Below are 16,282 nucleotides of genomic sequence, written 5' to 3'. Positions count from 1 at the left end.
AGCCAGACCTAAACAAAAAATTTGAGGTCCAAACATAAGATCCAAGTGAAGCCCCAAAAGGTAAATAAGAAAGAGAAAATTAAAGGGACCAAATGTTGATATGTCTTCATAGAAAGAGGGTTTCTATATAATTCTCAAACATTATTCTTAGTAGTAGGACAGATAGAAGGAATATACTTAGAAAGAGAGTGGAAAAGTAAGCTGTTTGATGATATGATATGTAAAAGAAAATCAATGGGTGAAAAAAAAGGATTGCACCAAGAGAAAAGGGAAGAGAGAGATATAATGGGGTAAAGTATATAACATAAAGGGGCATGAAAAATTATTATGGGGAGGGGAGAATAAGGGTGGTGATAGGCAATACTTAAACTTTACTCTCATTGTAACTGTCTCAGAGAGGGAAAAACTAATATACTCATTGGGAATTCTCTTACCCTACAGAGACATAGAAGGGGGAATAAGATGAGGGAAGGGGAAGGTAATTGGAAGGAGTGGGAAATGTGGAGGGGGTGATAAAAAGAAAAACACTGGTGAGGAGAAATGGAGTGAAAGGGAATAGAGCAGGACCCAAAGGGGAAAATAATACAGAGAACAAATCACAATTAGTAATCATAAGTGTGAATATGAAAGGAATGAACTCACCCATAACAGTGGATTAAAAACAATAATCCTACTATATTTTGTTTACAAGAAACACATTTGAGTCAGGGTGACACAGACAGATTCAAGGTAAAAGGCTGAAGCAGAATAATATCAGGCAAAGCTAAAGTAAAATTTTATCTGATTAAAAGAGATGAAGAAGGAAATTACATCTTGCTAAAAGATACTATAGACAAAATGTAATATCAATACTGAACATTTATGCACTATAAATGGTATAGCATCCAGATTTTTAAAGGTAAAACTAAAGGAGCTTAAGGAGGAAATAGAAAGTAAAGCCATACTAATGGGGGACCTCAACCTTTCTCAAACAAAATACATAAAACAAACCAAAAAATAAATAAGAAAAAAGTAAGGAAAGTGAATGAAATGTTAAAAAAAATTAAGAGCTAATAGATATCTGGAGAAAAATGAATAGGGATAAAAAGGAATATACCTTCTTTTCAGTAGCACATGGTACATGTAAAAAGATCAACTATACAAGGCATAAAACATTGCAAACAAATGCAGAAAAGCAGAAATAATAAATGTGCCTTTTTCAGATCATAATAAAAATTTTAATTAATACAGGTTCATGGAGAGGAAATTTGAGATTAATTGGAAACTAAAAACAGACAAAACTATAGATCAATCTCCTTAATGAACATAGATGCAAAAATCTTAAATAAAATACTAGCAAAGAGGCTACAGCAAGTCATTACAAGGATATGCTCTATGACGAGGTCTGATTTATATCAGGAATGCAAGGATTGTTTAATATTAGGAAAAACATCCACATGATTTACCATATCAATAATCAAACTAACAAATCACATGATTATCTCATTAGATGCAGAAAAAGCCTTTGACAAAGTACAACAACCCTTCCTATTGAAAATATTAGAAAGTATTGTAATAAAAGGGACTTTCCTCATGATCAAATGTAATCAACTTTGCTACCAAAAACAATGTAATGATCCAGGACAACTTTGAGGGACTTAAGAGAAAGAACCCTTTTCACATTCAGAGAAAGAACTGTGGGAATAGAAATCCTGAAGAAAATGTATGATTTATCACTTGTTCATATGGGTTTGGTGTTTTGCTTTTAATAGATGATTACAAAATAAATAATATGGAAATAGGATTTGAATGATAATATATGTATAATCCAGTGAAATTTCTTGTCGACTTCAGGAAGAGGATGGGGTCAACAAGAATCACATAACCATGAAAAAAATTAAAAAATAATTTTATAAAAACAAAAAATAATGTAGGCCATAAGGAAACTATTCCATCACTCTTTGTGGATGATACAATGGCATACACTTAGAGGATCCTAAAAATCAACTAAAAAGCTAGTTGAAATAATTAATTACTTTAGCAAAGTTTCAGGATAGAAAAGAAAAACCAACATAAATCATCAGTATTACTATATCTTTCCCAGAAAGCTCAGCAGCAAGAGTTAGAAAGAGAAATTCCATTTTAAATCACTCCAGACAACATAAAGTATCTGGGAATCTGTCTACCAAGACAAACACAAATATTATGAACACAATTGCAAAACCCTTTTCAGACAAAGTTGGATCTAAATAATTGTAAAGACATTGATAGCCCATGGATAAGTGAAGGGAAAATAATAAAAATGATAATCCTATCTAAACTAATTTACTTATTCAAGACCACACCAATCAAACTACCAAGAAACTTTTTCATAGAAGTAGAAAAGCTTATAAAAAAGTTCCTGTGGAAGAACAAAAGATCAAGAATATTAAAAAAAAAAGTAATAAAAAATGTGAAGGATGTGGATTTAAAGTACTAGATCTTAAACTGTACTATAAAGCAGTGATCATCAAAAAAAAAAAAATATGGTACTGGCTAAGAGACAGAAGGGTGGATTGATGGAATAGGGTAAATGTACTCAGTAAAGTAGTGTTCCACAAACCCCAAGATCCCAGCTTTTGGGAAAAGAGCCCAGTATTTGACAAAAACTGCTAGGAAAATTGGAAAACAGTATGGAAAAAAAAATAGTTTTAGATCAATATCTTACACTCTATACCAAGATAAATTCAAAATGGGTAAATGACAAATATAAAGAGTGAAATCATAAATAAATTAGGTAAACATAGAATAGTATATCTGTCAGATCTATGAAAAGGAAGGCATTTAAGACTAAGCAAGAGTTAGAGAACATTACAAGATGTATAATTTTGATTATATGAAATTAAAAAGGTTTTGTACAAACAAAACCAATGCAACCAAAATTAGAAGGAAAACAACAAACTGAGAAAAAAATTTTAACAAAATTCTCTGGCAAAGGGCTAATTTCCCAAATATATAAGGAACTAAGTCAAATGTACAAGAAATCAAGCCATTCCCTATTTGACAAATGGTCAAGGGATATGAATATGCAGTTTTCAGCTAAAGAAATAAGAACTATCAATAATCACATGAAAAAGGGTTCTAAATCCCTCCTGATTAGAGAAATACAAATCAAAACAACTCTGAGGTACCTCCTCACACTTAGCATATTGACCAATATTACAGTAAAGGAAAGTGATAAATATTGGAGGGAATGTGGCAAAACTGGGACATTAATGCATTGCTGGTAGAGTTGTGAATTAATCCAACCATTCTGGAAGGCAATTTGGAATTATGCCCAAAGAGCCTTAAAGATTGCATGCCCTTTGATCCAACTACAACACTACTTGGGTTTGTAGTCCAAAGAGATAAAAAAAATGTTCTCATGAAAATATTTATAGTTTAACTTTTTGTGGTGGCAAAACATTGGAACATTGATATGCAATCAGAACTATTTATATTCATAATTGTATACTACTATGATATATATATGTTATAATATATATAATATATATATATAACTTATTAGTTACTAGTTTTTATTACTCTAGGAACTTAGAGAGGCAGATCAGACAAGGCTGAACTTCTGAGGGAAGACTTTATAGACCTCAAAAGATGAGTAAGCTTTAAATAGTTGGAGAAGAAATAATAGAGAATATTATAGTAGAGAACAATATGAATAGATTCATGGCTCTTTAAATTTTAGGGTTCTTAGTGTCATATATTTTTGAAACTAATAAGAACATTTGAACTTCCTTGAGAACCAAAGTACATGTTATAAAGTCAAATAAGATAGTTTGTGTGAGTAGAATGAGACTTATGAAATGGAAGATTTTTAAGTCAAAGCAGAAGTTTGAATTTAATGTGATTGGAAATAAGGAAATGTTGAAGGCTTTTTTTTTTTTAAAGAAAAGGAACGACATTTCAGAAGATGTGTTTAAAAAAGTAGTTTGTCACAAACTGCCTGTTTTCTTGTGCCCTTATCCACCTCTCTTCTAGACAAATGCACCTGATCACTTCTGGGTTCAGATCTGTCCATAGTCATAGAGTAGTTCTAGCCCTAAATTGAAATTATTTGAGTATCCCTATATTAAAAGGTATCAGCTTAACTGTTAATCTTCATTATTGGTTCTAATACCCTATTCTTTGCTATTTTGCTCCTTTAGATCCTGACTTCTTAACTGCTCAGACTATTCATCCTGGAGTCATGATCTTTGTTATGTAAACCTCCTATTTGGAGACCCCTTATCCTTTTATTTCCTTGTCCTAGATTTCTAATTCTTGCTGTTCATTTTCCTGGATTTAAGTAGTTTTTTTTTTAATCTCTACCTGCTTATTCTTTCCTGCCTTATCTTTCTTCTTTATACTTGGTCATAAATTTCCTTTCTGGACTCCTGATTTATGGTACTTGGTAATGTCCCTTCATCCTACTTAAATTTCTGGTTCTGGCCCCACCCTGGCCTATTGCTGCCCAAATCCTGATATGATAGTGTAATGCAGGATATATTAGAATTATCAGATTTAAACAGGAAATTATTTCAGTAATCCAAGAATGAGATGATAGAGTTGTGAACCCAGACACTGGATGCTAATACTGGATTATTTTAATAGCTTTAATGAGATTTAAAAAGGAATAACTTGTTACAAATGCTAACTTACAAAAAATGTACTCTTGCTTATTTACATATTAATATGTCATGATTACTGGTTTAGAATAAACTGGGAAATGCATTTTCTGGGGGGCTTGAACTTCAGTCCTTTTTCTTTAAAGCAAACATTTTAATTATATCTTTCTCTAAACTTTATTACAGAGGTGTAGTTGCTCTTCAGAGTCTTCGAAAAATTGTTGAACTTACTAAAAAGCCAATCCATCAACTTTTTGATTACATTTGTGGTGTAAGCACAGGTAATTGATACTGAAAATGATATATTTCATTAACCCATTTAAAGAAAATAATCAAATAGGTTTTAAAGAGAAATCTATTTACTACTGCTTTTTTTTTCAGCTTTTAGGTTTAAAATTTAAATATTCTTGTTTTGGAGAAAATTCATCTTTCAGTCAACTCCTTAAGGCTATTGATTAAGGAGTAAACCATTTGGTTGCAATACAGTGTGGTTCAAATCAAAGTGATATACATTGAGTTAATCTATTTAGGATAGCATTGTGAAAAACAATTTTAAAAAGACTAAGTAATTCAAAAGCATATCTTTTTCTTCTGTAAGCATTACATAATTCACCTGATGATCAGTTTACTTTTTTAATGTGTTTATTATAAGCAAATATTTAAAATATGCTTGTCTGTAATATTTGAGTAACAGTGCCAAAAATTCTAGCTACAGAACAAGATTTAATTTTATAACCAGTTCTCATCTAAAATTACATTGCAGTTAAATCATACAGATATGGAAGGTATATTTTCTTCCCCAATCCAGTATATTTTCAGGGGTTCTTTCTTTGCTTTCCTTGATTTATATTGCATTTTTTTTAAAGACTGGCAAAATGGCAATCTCTGTCATGGTCCTTTAAAAATAAGTAGGAGCATCTAGGTGGCTCTGTATGTAGTGTGCCAGGCTTTGAGTCAGAAGGACCTGGATTTAAATCTGGTCTCAGACACTTCCTAGAGACCCTGGGCAAGTTACTTAACCTTAGTGGCCTAGCCCTTACCTCTCTTTGCCTTGGAACCAATACTTGTAGGAATTATAAGATAGATAGTAATGGTTTCCCCCCAAAAAAAGAATTCTTTACATTTGGGAATATCAATATTATATTGACTTGAAATTAGAAGTGGATAAGAGTTATACAAAGTTACTGTCTGTATTCTGTTAGGGATTATTTCATTGGTGAGAGAACTTGCAGTCAAGAACCAGATTGAGAATTGGAAGGCTTTGCTTTTTGAGTAATATGGAATACATTTTAGTAGTCAGTGTTATGCAATTTGTCTTGCTTACAGTTCTTAAGTTGCAGTTGGTTCATTTTTGTTTTAGTACTTCAGGTTAGGAATATTCTTACTATTGAATGGTTTTATAATTCACTTCTGTTCTTTACCAGTAAGTAGGTAGGTGGCACAGGACCTAGAGTTAGTAAGCCTGAGTTCAAATCTGGATTTAGACACTTACTAGCAGTGTTACCATGGGCAAATCACATAATCTCTATGTGCCTCAGTTTCCTCATCTTTAAAATAGGGATGATAATAATAGTATCTACCTCCCAGAAATGATAGAAATTCTCAAGAGGCAGTATTTATTAAACCTAAGTTAATTTACTAATTGGCCACTCAAGAAAATCTAAACTAGCCAGTGAATCCCTCCATAATCTAAATGGATGCCAAGGAGTGTAAACAGGGCAAACAAAAGAGTGGGCACCCAGGAGCATCTGGGCAAGAGAGCTGAACCAGAGAATCCATGAAGCCAGAGAGCTAGGTAAGAGAGAGTGACTTCCTTTAGCATAAACAGTATATATCCTTTGTGATATCATCACTCAACCCCTCCCCAGGATATCTGATTGGAAGATCATCACTGTGAAGGTGGACCTAGAGACCCCAAAGCTTCCCTTATTATAATTATCATTTTGCAAAAAAAATCACAATTCAATATTAATTTTCTGCACAGGGTTGTTATGAGGATCAAATGAGATATTTGAAAAGTGCATAGCATAGTGCTTGGCACAGAGTTGGCACTATATAAATGCTAACTATTACTGTTGTTGTTATTGTTATTATTAGCTTCTTTTTCTCTTTTCCATTTCCCTTGCTCTGTTCTTACTCCTTTTCACTTTTCTCTTTATCCCCCAGCCTTACCAATTATATCCACAGACATTGCCTAAACTCACAGCTGATGCTCGGGTTTGGTTAAATTAATCATCCTTGTTAAATACCTTATTTGGGGATTTGACACTTCCACTCTCCTCTTTCTTGGTCAGGCCAAATCTTAAGTATTGTGTTCTGTCCCAAGTAGCATATTTTAGGAATAAAGGTCATAGATATTCAGAAAAGGGAAACAAGGATAGGTAAAGGTCTTCAGATCATCCTATATAAGAGAAACAGCTTAAAGATAATGATTTTTTAGTCTGGAGAAGGGATGGTTTGGTGGAAAGGGAGGAAAAGACAGGGAAGGGAAGTGGTAGACATAGCCACCTTCAAGTACCCCTAGTAGCTTTCACATGAAGTAGAAATTTAATTTGTTCTGCATGATCCTGGAGGGCACAACAAAGAGGAACTGGTAGCAGTTTGCAAAGGAACAAATTTTAGATTTGATGTAAGGAAAATTTTTCTAAAACTTCTTATTAGATTTAACCTAATGGTCTAGCTTTTTATATTCATAGTCTATTATTTAACACATTTAACTGGTACTTCTGGTTTTGTGTGTATAAATTTGATAAGCATGCCATTTTGCTTTTATCCAGGTAATTTATTTAAAAAGTTAAATAGCAGGAAACCAAACATATCTCCAAATAATTCTGTCAGAAAATGATTTCCAAATCGATATCTAACCATTTATGACTACTCTCTGTGTCTGATCATTCAGGCAGCTCCAAATCTACCTATTATATAGTCTACATAGCCATCTTTTCCACAAGAATATGCATGTGAGATTTTGTTAAGCATTTTGCTAAAATCAACTACATCTATAGATTTTTCCTTGATCCACCAGTCTAGCAGGAGTCATTTTAGCTCTTTATGATACTTCTTTTTCTAAATTGTTCACCAGCCATTCCTTTCATAAGGCTTCTTGCAGTTTTTTTTTTTTCAGGAATATAAACAAACCTCATAACTATAGTTTGCTTAACTCCATTCTCTTCCCTTTTTTGAAAATCGAAACATTTCCCTTCTTTCCTGTCCTATGGCATTTCTCTTATACTCTGTGGTTTCTGAGAGATCACTGATACTGCCTTAGCAATCAGAGTCATCAGTGGGTTTTTTTGTTTGTTTTATTTTGTTTTGTTTTTAGTATCCTAAGATGTAGTTCATCTGCACTTAATGACTTGAACTCATCAAAACCATCTAGGTACTCTTTTACTTTGTTTTTCTTTGGAATCAACTCTGTTGGATTTTTTGCTTATAGCCTTTGGCCAGTGTCAAAATACAAAAACAGAAGCAAATTATGAGTTAATAAGTTCCACTTTATCTCCTTTTCTTATTCTTTTTGTCCTTATTTTCCCTAGTACAACTTAAAAAAAAAACAAAAACCAACCCATAACCCTGTTTTAATTTCCTTAGTTTTTCTTACCAGCTTCAAATCATTATAATTACTAGTTATTTCCACATATATTATTGTGGTCATAGTTTTTCTGATTTTATGTATTTCATTTAGTATTAGTTCATATGACTTTCTGTGCTTCTCTACATTTTTCATATTATTTCTTTTAAAAATTTTTTGATATCTTTTGTTTTTCTACCTTCATTTGTCATTGCCATTCTTTCCCCCATGCCTTAAACCAGAGATCCATTTCTTATAATAAAAAAAAATTTAAAAGAGGAAAAAATAAAGTTCAGAAAAATCAACATATTAAAAAATGTCTAATATTATATGTATTATTTTACACCCATGGTTCTCCTCTACCTTTGCTCTAGGGTGCAGCATTTATTAGGAATTGTTTTATTTTTTTCATTACATTATTATAATTTTGGGGTATAATGCTTTCCTAGTTTTAAGTATTTTATTTTGCATCAGTTAATGTGTTCTCATACATTTCTCTATTCATCATGTTCATTGTCTCTTAGAGTTGTAAGGGTTAAATTAAGAGCTTTGACAAAAAAAGAGAGCAGCTTTTAATAACTTACATTTTAATGAGAATATAGTAGAATTGTAAATTAATATTATCCATTTAAGCCAAAGAAAAGAAAACTTCTAGCAGCTTTTAACAATTAACAATTTAGTTTAAAATAGAAATAGTAAAATTAATATAGTAAAGGAGAGAAAAATAGGAAAGAGGTAGAGAAAGAAATTTCCTAATGTCTATACTGGTTATCCTATAACTACCTATATTTACTACCTAAAACTGCCTATATCTACCTATAACTTTCTATAACTACTGCTATTAACTGCTATTAGAAAAAGTCCAGCTGATCACCCTTTGGCTCAGCTCATCAGGCAGAATCAGTATATATATCTATATTCCAACCACCAACTAACTAATCACCAACCCATACCACCAGAAACCAACCCCTAACAACCAAATACCAACTACTTCCCAATCCTAAAAAGGTCAAAAAGCCCCTCATAGTCTTGGTGCTGGCCTTTTATATCCCCTTCCTACCTCACTTCTGTCTCTCCTTTCTACTTCCTTTCACTCTCTATGGTAAAAGGACCTCCAGGTCCCCAGTTAAATTAGAAGAAAGGAATTAAGAATTCCCTTTTACAGAGCATAATAATATTTTGTTACATTCATGTACTACAATTTAACCATTCTGTAAATATTTTTATTTATATGGAGTTTTTATTTTTGTAATTGACTTTGGAGCATATAGGTAGAAGTGGAATTTTCTGTTCAAAGGGAATAGGAATTTTAGCCACTTCCCGCACAATTCCATCTTACGTTAAATACAGTCATTGTATCCACTAAGTTGGCCAATTGAAAGGTCCACCAGCAATACAGTAGCATACCCTCATTTCTGTAACCTTTCTAATCTTGGCAAAGATGGCAGAATTCATTTTGCTATGTAGAGGTGAAATTTCAGGTTTTTTATTTGCAATTTTCATTTCAGGATTTTTATTTGCAATTTTCATAGTGAAACAGCATTGGTTCATGTGTTTACTATTAATAGTTTGTAATTCTTTTGAGAACTGGTCATATCTATTAACAATTTATCTATTGAGACATGCCTTTTGGTCTTACAAATATCAGTTCTTATCAGATATTTCATTTAAAATATTTTTTTCCTAATTGACCTAGTCCCTTCTCCCAGGTGGATTAATTTTATTTCTGCAAAACTTTTTCAATTTTATGTGATCAAAATGATCAAGTTTATCATCTGTCCTTGCCTTGATCTCTTGTTTAGCTAAAAATTAATTCACTAGCTAGGGTTCTATGGGATAATGAACTATGTCTCTTTTAAATTTTTATATGATCTTGAATATTTAGGTCAAGTATTCATTTTGAATTTCTTATGGTATTGATCTAAGGCAGGACTTCAGAGGTCATCTGATTTAACACCTTTATTTTACAGATGAGGAAGCTGAGGCCCAGGGAGTTTAAGGAATTTACCCAGAATTCCGCAGGAAGTAAGAGACAGAGTTTTGGATTCTTGTCTTCTGACTCCACATCCATATTTTTTTCCATTGTACCATGACCACTACTATTTTTCTCTTCTTCCTCTGTATCTTATATGCCCACCAGATGGCACATATGTGCCTGAATCTTTCTTTGAAGCACAAGCAACTATTTTCTCATCAGGAGGCCCTACTCCCTCCTTTTTAGGAATTGCTTCATCTGTTACTTAGGCTCTAGTGATCTTTCTTCCCAGTTCTCCTCTATTTCACAGTTTTCTACCTTCTGTCCTACTGTTCAGTATATCTCCACTGCCTCAGTGGATCTTTTTTCTCCTTTGTTTATACATTTAAGTCATCTTTTTTGTTTATTGTATTTTTATAATTTCTTTCACAGTTTTGGCAAGTTTAATGAACACATATTTTCTTAGAACTTAGATTTATATAGTAAAGCAATTACTATATAGTTTACGTAGGGATGGTTGTTTTTTTTTTCTTTCCAGCAATCTCAATAATGAAATGACATTTCTCTTAAGTTAATGATACCATGTCATAGTAACAAGCATTTTCAGCATAACATTCAGAGTTCAGAGAGAATTTGATATTGCTAGTTATGGTAATATGGTATGGTTTATGCATTTAGAAAAAATGTTTTCTTTATTTTTTTTCTCAATTGTATCCCAGTTATCACCATTCCAGTTTATTCATTGACAATTTAAAATATTTTTATAGTTCTCTCCTTTATTTATTTTTTTTGGTTGGCTTAGCCTCAATCTAAGACACACTAGGTGGCAGTAGTTGCTTGTTATTAATTGTAAATTAGCTTTTTAAAAAATCATTCTATATACCTACAAAACTTCCTTGGTCTAATTTAAAGGAATGAGTTGGTAGGTTTGTCAGATGAGACATTCAACTATCAAAGCTATGTAATTATTCTAGCAAATCTGTCTATTGAAGTTTCCCATATGTTACTTAATGGAAGGTATGTGTATAATTTCTTCAGTTTTAATTAAAATTTGATACTTTTTTTCTTGAAAAACACAAATTTTATACATTGACATTTTTCTTTTAGGTGCCATATTAGCTTTCATGGTGGGATTATTTCACATGGATCTGGATGATTGTGAGGAACTTTATAGAAAATTAGGAACAGATGTATTTACACAGAATCTCATTATCGGAACAGTCAAAATGGGGTGGAAACATGAATTTTATGACAGTGAAACCTGGGAAAGAATACTTAAGTAAGTTGCCATTTGAATATGTCATTTCAATAAATTTTTACTTGAAGTTCTCAGATATGAGTGATATATTTGTTACCTTTTAGAAAAGCTTATTGTTCCTGGCACTTAGTATCTTCAGAGAAAACTGAGTTTTGGTGGGCTGATTTTAATTTATAATTATCCATAGATTGTCATGTAATTATCACTTCTATTTTCCTGAAAAGTATAATTTGAAACATTTGTAATGATTTTTCCATTTTTAAGTAATATCTGAAATAAAAACAACTGAAATACTTTTAGAATTTGCTCATGATGATTTTTATCTACTAAGTGATAAACTACTAAGTGATAAACTCATGATGATTTTTATTTACTAAGTGATAAAAAAAATTAGAAATGATGTAGATATAGTTTCCTGAGAAGCTATAGAATGTGCAAAAGTTGTATCAGACTATTGCCAGAAGAAAAATTAGTTTTTTTCTGTGCCTTCTAAATGCATAAATTAGTTTTTTTTCCCTGTAAGATTTGATAATATTTTTGATTATATATAGTTTAACATTGCTAGCAGTTAGTTTCTTTTAAAATAATAGGTCATATATTGTAACACATTAAAGTTTGAAAAAGTATTTTCCTCACAGCTTCCTTAAAATTATATAGTGAACAGATCCTCATCCCTATTTTATAGATGAATAAGCACTTTTACCCAAAGAAATGAAATTATTTACCAGACCTAATATGATTTATTAGTGGTAGAATATAGACTTAGGTCTAATTATAAAGTCAAGTCCACTGTCCTAAAATTTAAAAATTTAAAAAGAAAAAATCCTTTAAAGGTTTCCTATTTAGAATTTAAATTAAAAAAATAAATTATACTACTTGTAATTAGGAGTGTGTCCTACCACATTAATTTGGGGTTACTCTTGGCTGCAACATTTTCTTAACCCAATCAAATACCAAAAATAAACAAGCCTGAAAAAAAGTAAGCTGCTTCATATAAAAAGTAGCAAGGAGGGGGCAACCAGGTACCTCAGTGGATTGAGAGCCAGGCCTAGAGACAGGAGGTCCTAGGTTCAAATGTGACCTCAGCCACTTCCTAGCTGTGTGACCCTGGGCAAGTCACTTGACCCCATTGCCTAGCCCTTACCACTCTTCTGCCTTGGAGCCAATACACAGTATTGACTCCAAGATGGAAGGTAAGGGTTTAAAAAAAAAAGTAGCAAGGAAAGTAAAAAGTTTGGGTTAATTTTTATAACCCCATCAAGACTGAAATAGACTAAAATGTTTACCTAATTGATTTCATTATCTTTAGAGTTGATAATAAAATCTAATTTCTGAATGTTCAGCTGATTAACACTTATATGGTAAATTCTGTTTAATATTACAGTAGTTGTAAGTTTTGCAAAATATTTTACATATATTATCTTATTTGATTCTCCTAACAGTGATGTGAAGTAGCTAGAAAAGTTATTATTCTCATTTTTACAGATAAAAGCCTCAGAGTTATTCACATAGCTAGTAGTGTCAGAAGTGGAATTTGAACCCAGGTCTTTCCTGTGCTCAGACCAGCTGTTTTGATATCTCACTACCTTAGCCTTACTATCCAAATGAGGATTCTTAGTTCAGAAGAAAGATTTAAACAACACTAAGACAAATACTTTCAAAGCCCCTTGGTGCTTAAATCATATTTTACTTAGAAAGTGATTACCGCACCACCATTAGAGCTGAGCTGAGCTAAAGGGTGCCTCTTCACTACCTCATATTTGCGTATTGGAGAAATCTGAGAAAAGAAATTTCCCCATTAAAAGACTGTCTGATTTATTATTGATCCCAAAGGCGGCATGGTGCCAAGTCCAGAAGAAGCGAATTCTGGTCCTTCTCAAAGGTCTCTTTTATATTTAAACTAGTATAAGGTTTCTTTATAAAAGGCTTTAAAAAAACACTACCAAACCAGCACACAAATTATTCAGGTGTATACTGGAACTAAAATATATGAATATATGTAGTACAAAGTATAGTGCTCAATTCTTAAGTAACTTACTTTTTACATTTGCCACTAATAATTTGGTCTTTTTTACCCCTAAGTTCTTTTTCACCTATTTTATCTTCTAAAACCTTTATTTCCTTGAAATTTAGTAGAATGGCTCACATTTCCATAATGTAAGATAGGATTAAATGTGATAGAAGGCAAATTTTAGAACTGAGCTAATTTAATTGAATGAGCAATTTGCATAACAGCTTTTCTTGATTTTATTATTCAACTAAGAGATATTTACTTGATGGCCTTTATATACTTGACTATGAGGATCCTTAAATGAAGTAGTTTTTCTTTTTAAGTAAGAGGATGTATCCTTCCTCTAAACAAAAATACTTGGGGCTTGAAGAATTGATTCATATGTATTGGTTTTATCTCCTTTATTAAATTTTAAAGTTCCATAAAGAGAAAGAATAATAGCATTTTTTGTTATCTCCCAATATTTTGGTGCATAATAATATTGTTTGGAAAATACTTGTTCATTTATTGAGAGTTTAAAATGTAATTTAATTAGAATTTTTAAAATTTTATTATTTTATTTTTAATTTTAAATGGATTTTAAAATAGATTTTTTTTATCACCAACCTTCTAAAATGTAATTCCTTTGATATAAGTTGCTATTTCTTATTTTATAAAGGGACAGGCTGGGATCTAATCTAATGATTGAAACAGCAAGAAATCCCAAGTGTCCTAAGGTAAGTGTAGAGTCATATGATTGTGAAAGTATAGAAAAATGTTTTATTTATAAGTACTTTTTATGGGGAAGAAATAACAGAGCTTTTCAGAATAATACTTCCTTCAAATCCCAGTTCTAACCAGGTTTTATAAATACCTGATTTTTTAAAAAAGTGCTATAAAGTGGTAAAATTTATGATGGTCTGTTGTCATGACCAATTCTTTGGGACACTATTTAGGATTTTCTTGATATACTACAATGGTTTTTCATTTCCTTCTCTAGCTCATTTTACAGATGAGGAAACTGATGCATCAAGGGTTAAGAAACTTGCTCAGGGTTACATAGGTAGTGTCTGAGGCTAGATTTGAAACATTTGTTTCCTGATTCCAGGCCTGGTACTTTATTACTGTGCCATCTAGCTGCCAAAAAAATTGGTGTAGAGTAGTATAACAGGGGGGGAAAAAAAGCATTATATTCTAGATCAGTGATGGCAAACCTTTTAGAGATAGAGTGCCAGGCCCCACCCCCCTAGACCAAGTGCTGTGCCGGCCCCCCATCAGAGACTGAATGCCATGTCACATTCTACACCCTCTTTACCTTAGACAGGATGGAGGAATCACTCCCATTGGGCTGCTGGGCAGAGGTGTAGGTGATGAGAGGCATGCTTGGAAAGAAGAGGAGTGGCCCAAGGGTTCCACTCCCCTCCAGCTCTGCTGCCATGACCCACCCACCTTACCCCCTATGCACTCCTATTGGGCTGCTGGGCAGAGGGGTGGGGGATGTGAAAAAAATGTCATCAGGTACAGTGAAGAAGGGGAGGGAAGTAGCTCTGCTCAAGTCCCTTTACCTTTCTATTAAAAAACTCAGAAGGCTGGGGGAGGGGGTTTGGGAGGGTGGCCCATGTGCTAATAGAGAGTGCTCTACGTGGCATAGGTTTGCCATCATTGTGCAACCTTATTTCCTTTTCTGGCAGTTCAAGGGATTACAATGGATAAAATTTACTTAAATTTTAGCAAAATATTTGAATCCTTTTATTTCTGCTTTTAATTGATTGTGAGTGTGATTATTGACTTATTTCCAATTGATTTTCTAGCCCATTCACTGAAGGAACTTTTCCAAACTTTTTCGTCTCTCCTCAAACCTCCCCAGAGTGACTTCTCCCCACTCTCACAACTGAGAATTTTGTTTCATATTTCACTGAAAAAATTGCCTTCATCAGGACCTCCATCTTCTCATCTTGTACCACTCAAAATGATTTGCTATTATTACTTTCTTCACCTGTCTCCCATGAAGAAGGGTCCCTTCTCCTTGCAAGGCAAACATCTCTACACACACAACTGAGCTCATTCCATTCTTTCTTCTCCAGAAGAGTGCTTCCTCTATCATAGCCTTGGCTAGCCTTTTCCAAGTTTGAGTGCCCAGTGGGTAAATTTGAGGTGTCTATGAGCCCCCACATTACCAGAGAGAGCAGAGGGAGGAAATGCTTGCTTTGGGCAGCTGGACAGAGGGCAGGACATGCAAAAAATTTCCTCAGGTACTTGGAAGAGTGGGAACAGAGCAGCTCCTTGACTGCCAACTATGCACACATGCCACGTCGCTTCACCAGCACTGCTTTATCATATCCAGTCTCTTATTTATTGCCCATCTTTCCCTATCTCCTGGCTGCTTCCCTGCTTCACTATTGTAGTGGCCTTATGATTCTGATTCTGCCTCTATATCTTCCGTACTTCAGTCCATCTTTTCAGCTGTCCAGTGAATCTTCCTTATGGGCAGATCTGATCATGTCATTCATTACCTTATTCAGTAAATCCTTGGGGTTTCCTATACCTCCAGGATGAAATAAGCTCTATGTAGTTTTTAAAGCCCTTTATAACTTGACTATCATCTACCTCTCTAGGCTTCTTATACCTTACTTCTTCCCTTGTCTCCCCATGCCCACTTAGTCTATAATACACTGATACTAGTTCCTTCTTAAATACTCCTACTTCCTGATATCATGCATTTTCATTGGCTGCCCCAATTCCCTTGAAACTCTTTTCTTCCTCATCTTGATTTCTGACTTCTCTGGACTCCTTCAAATATTAGATAAAGTTCTACTTTTCGCAGTCCTGTTTAATCTTAATTCCTTCTTTTGAGATTGTCTCCAAT

General features: G+C 33.1%; 1 protein-coding gene across 3 annotated transcripts in view; it reads left to right on the top strand.

Annotated features, from left to right (window-relative positions):
* The window catches only part of PNPLA8 (patatin like phospholipase domain containing 8), a 55,044-nt gene that overhangs the window by 22,085 nt on the left and 16,677 nt on the right, over positions 1–16,282 (top strand). For all 3 annotated transcript variants that reach the window (XM_056799549.1, XM_007504136.3, XM_056799548.1), the window contains exons 5-7: positions 4,809–4,903; positions 11,276–11,447; positions 14,096–14,153. In XM_056799549.1, the coding sequence (XP_056655527.1) occupies positions 4,809–4,903; positions 11,276–11,447; positions 14,096–14,153 (325 nt within the window). The remainder of the gene's footprint in view (positions 1–4,808; positions 4,904–11,275; positions 11,448–14,095; positions 14,154–16,282) is intronic.

This window comes from Monodelphis domestica, chromosome 5 (assembly GCF_027887165.1).
Source record: "Monodelphis domestica isolate mMonDom1 chromosome 5, mMonDom1.pri, whole genome shotgun sequence".
In the NCBI taxonomy this organism is placed as follows: domain Eukaryota; kingdom Metazoa; phylum Chordata; class Mammalia; order Didelphimorphia; family Didelphidae; genus Monodelphis; species Monodelphis domestica.
This window is presented reverse-complemented; position numbering and strand designations above follow the sequence as displayed.